Genomic DNA, 2,580 nt, shown 5'->3' with positions numbered 1-2,580 from the left:
AGAATGAAGAACCACCCTACAAAGAGCCCCCATCGGAGCCAAAGCAAGTCGAAAGCAATGTAGACAGAACGGAAGAGATACCCTCAGAAGAGGCTGAGGAAGTGCAAAGCTCGGAGGACTCAGAAGAAGAAGGAGAAATAGCAGGTTCACAATCCTCGGCCAGAAGATCATTGAGAGGCCGAAAATCTGCCTGCGAAAAAAGGGAGTAGGAGACTTACAAAGATAAATTACAAGGAAGCCAGCCTACCCTCGAGAAACTCTTGGCTAAAACACCGAAGATGACTAGAAATCAGCTCCAGAGCTCTAAAGGAGCTCCCCACTCCAAAAGCAAGTGATGAAGATCATCTCCTGGAACTGTAGGGGTATGGGGAGCAAAATAAAAGAAGAAGCCGTCAAAAGTCTGATAAGATCCGATTCTCCTGACATACTCCTCATCCAAGAGACTAAAATGGAGGATAAGGCCTTCCTCCATATTGGCAAAAATCTATGGAAGAGAAGCGAAGGGCAAGCAGTCTCAGCCCGGGGTGCCTCAGGAGGCCTGGGCACCCTTTGGAACGCAAACAAATTCTCAAAGGTTAAAGAGGTTGCCAACTCACATTGGCTGTTCACAAAGCTGAAACATGTGGACTCAAAGGAGACCCTCTGTCTCTTTAATGTGTATGCTCCAGTTAGCGCAGGAGAGAAAAACAGCTGCTGGGATTCCATTAGAGGATTGGCAGATTCTGAAGATCTAGCAAACATCATCATTGTCAGGCATCTAAATATCACTTTATCTTTGGCTGAAAAACGTGGAGGAAGCATAGTAAGGGATCCGACGTGCGAATGGGTGGAGGATCTGCTCCAGGATTGGGATATGATCAACATCAAACCTTCATCAGGCAAGTACACCTGGTCCAACAGAAGGCTCGGCCGGGGTCACATAGCTGCAAGGTTAGACAGATTTATTGTTCAAAGTACTTTCCTTCTTCTTGGTTTAGAATCTAGAATGCACATCCTCCCTTGTAGTATATCTAACCACAGGCCCATCAAACTTGATCTTGTGGCCCATATGGACCAAGGCCCTATCCATTTTCAATTCAGTCCACTTTGGGTCAAGGAGCAGTCCTTTATGCAATTAGTAAAAAAACACATGGAAGCAACCTGTCAACGGCTCTGCCTTCTACGTTTGGGAAGAAAAGCTTAGGAGAGTGAAAGCTGCATTAAAAATTTGGGTTAAATCCCTTCCCAACCCTCCAGTGGAAAGGAAGAAGATTCAAGAATGCCTCGAGAACCACCATCTAAAAGCGGAAAATGAAGTGATCACAAATGAATTCCTTGACAAGGAGGCGAAACTTCAGCAAAAGCTTCTTAAAGCAAGCTTGGCCGAGGAAGAGTATTGGAGGGTCAAATCTAGTAGACTTTGGCTCAAGGCAGGAGATAGGAACTCTGTTTTCTTTCACAAGCAAGCCCAAGCTCGTAAAAACTTCAACTCTATCTCTGAAATCAAGGAAGAGAACACCATGCACAGAGATATTCAAAGTATAAAAAATGCTGCCTTCCTTCATTTCAAAAATCTGTACAGTGAAAAAGAGGACCTGGGGTAGACTTCAATCTTAGCAAATGAGGTGCCCACTCTGATTTCGGCCAGAATGAATCAGCCTTTGGAAGTAGAAGTCACTAATGAGGAAATCAAAATCGCCCTCTTTGCCATGGAGCCTGATAAGGCTCCGGGCCCAGATGGCTTCACTGCCAGATTCCTGCAGAACTGTTGGCAGATTGTGGAGAAATATTTAGGCAGAATGGTTCGAAAATCTCAAAATTGTCAGAAAATAGGAGGAAGCACCAACTCGGCTTTCTTGGCCCTCATCCCTAAGGAAAAAGGAGCCAACACCTTCTCCAGATTTCGCCCTATCTCCCTTTGCAACATAGGCTACAAACTGATAACAAAAGTGATTGCCAACAGGTTGAAAATTATTCTCCCTTCCATTATTCCAGAGAATCAGGGAGGTTTTATTCAGGGAAGACAGATAGTGGATAATTTTATCCTGGTCCAAGAGGCGATTCACTCAAGCTTGACCCGGAAAGAGAAAGGAATGGTTGTCAAATTGGACCTTGAAAGCGCCTTTGATAGAGTGAGGCACAGATTTCTGTTGGATGTCTTGCACAAATTTGGGTTTGGACCCAAATTCATCACCTGGATCAAGGCATGTATCAGTGAGCCATGGATCACCCCTTTGGTGAACGGGAGGGCCACGGACTTCTTCAAAGCCTCTAGAGGGCTTAGGCAAGGGTGCCCTCTATCCCCCTTGCTCTTTGTCCTTCAAGCTTCTGTCCTCAGTTTCCTCTTGAATAAAAAATAGGCAGAACAAGAAATAATGGGACTTAACATCGCAAGAGGTGTCAAAAGAATAAATCATGCACTGTTCGCGGACGACACTCTCCTACTGGGCGCTGCCTCCTTACCCTTGGCTAAAAGATTCAAAGAAGTGGTGGATGTTTATTGTGAAGACTCAGGAAGTAGCCTCAATAAAGGCAAGTGTCACATTTTCTGCTGGAATGCATCCACTAGAATGATCCAAGCCATTTCTAACTGTTTTGGTT

The 2,580-nt window shown here is 45.0% G+C and overlaps 1 protein-coding gene across 1 annotated transcript; it reads left to right on the top strand.

Annotated features, from left to right (window-relative positions):
- Positions 1-364: 364 nt before the first annotated feature.
- LOC149242540 (uncharacterized) lies at positions 365-1,583 on the top strand. Its single transcript, XM_089370875.1, has 2 exons — positions 365-930; positions 1,184-1,583. The coding sequence occupies exons 1-2, from the start codon at positions 365-367 to the stop codon at positions 1,581-1,583; spliced, it is 966 nt and encodes a 321-aa protein (XP_089227001.1).
- The last annotated feature ends 997 nt before the right edge of the window (positions 1,584-2,580 follow it).

This window comes from Pinus tabuliformis, chromosome 8 (assembly GCF_031772625.1).
Source record: "Pinus tabuliformis cultivar Carrire ecotype Pingquan chromosome 8, CPIR1, whole genome shotgun sequence".
In the NCBI taxonomy this organism is placed as follows: Eukaryota; Viridiplantae; Streptophyta; class Pinopsida; order Pinales; family Pinaceae; genus Pinus; species Pinus tabuliformis.
Note: the sequence above shows the minus strand (reverse complement) of the source record. Positions and strands in the feature narration are given on the sequence as shown.

Coding starts and splice junctions, on each gene's coding strand:
- LOC149242540 (XM_089370875.1), top strand. CDS start 365: ATGGGGAGCAAAATAAAAGAAGAAGCCGTCAAAAGTCTGATAAGATCC. Junction 931..1,183: donor CGGGGTCACATAGCTGCAAG/GTTAGACAGATT, acceptor AGAAAAGCTTAG/GAGAGTGAAAGCTGCATTAA.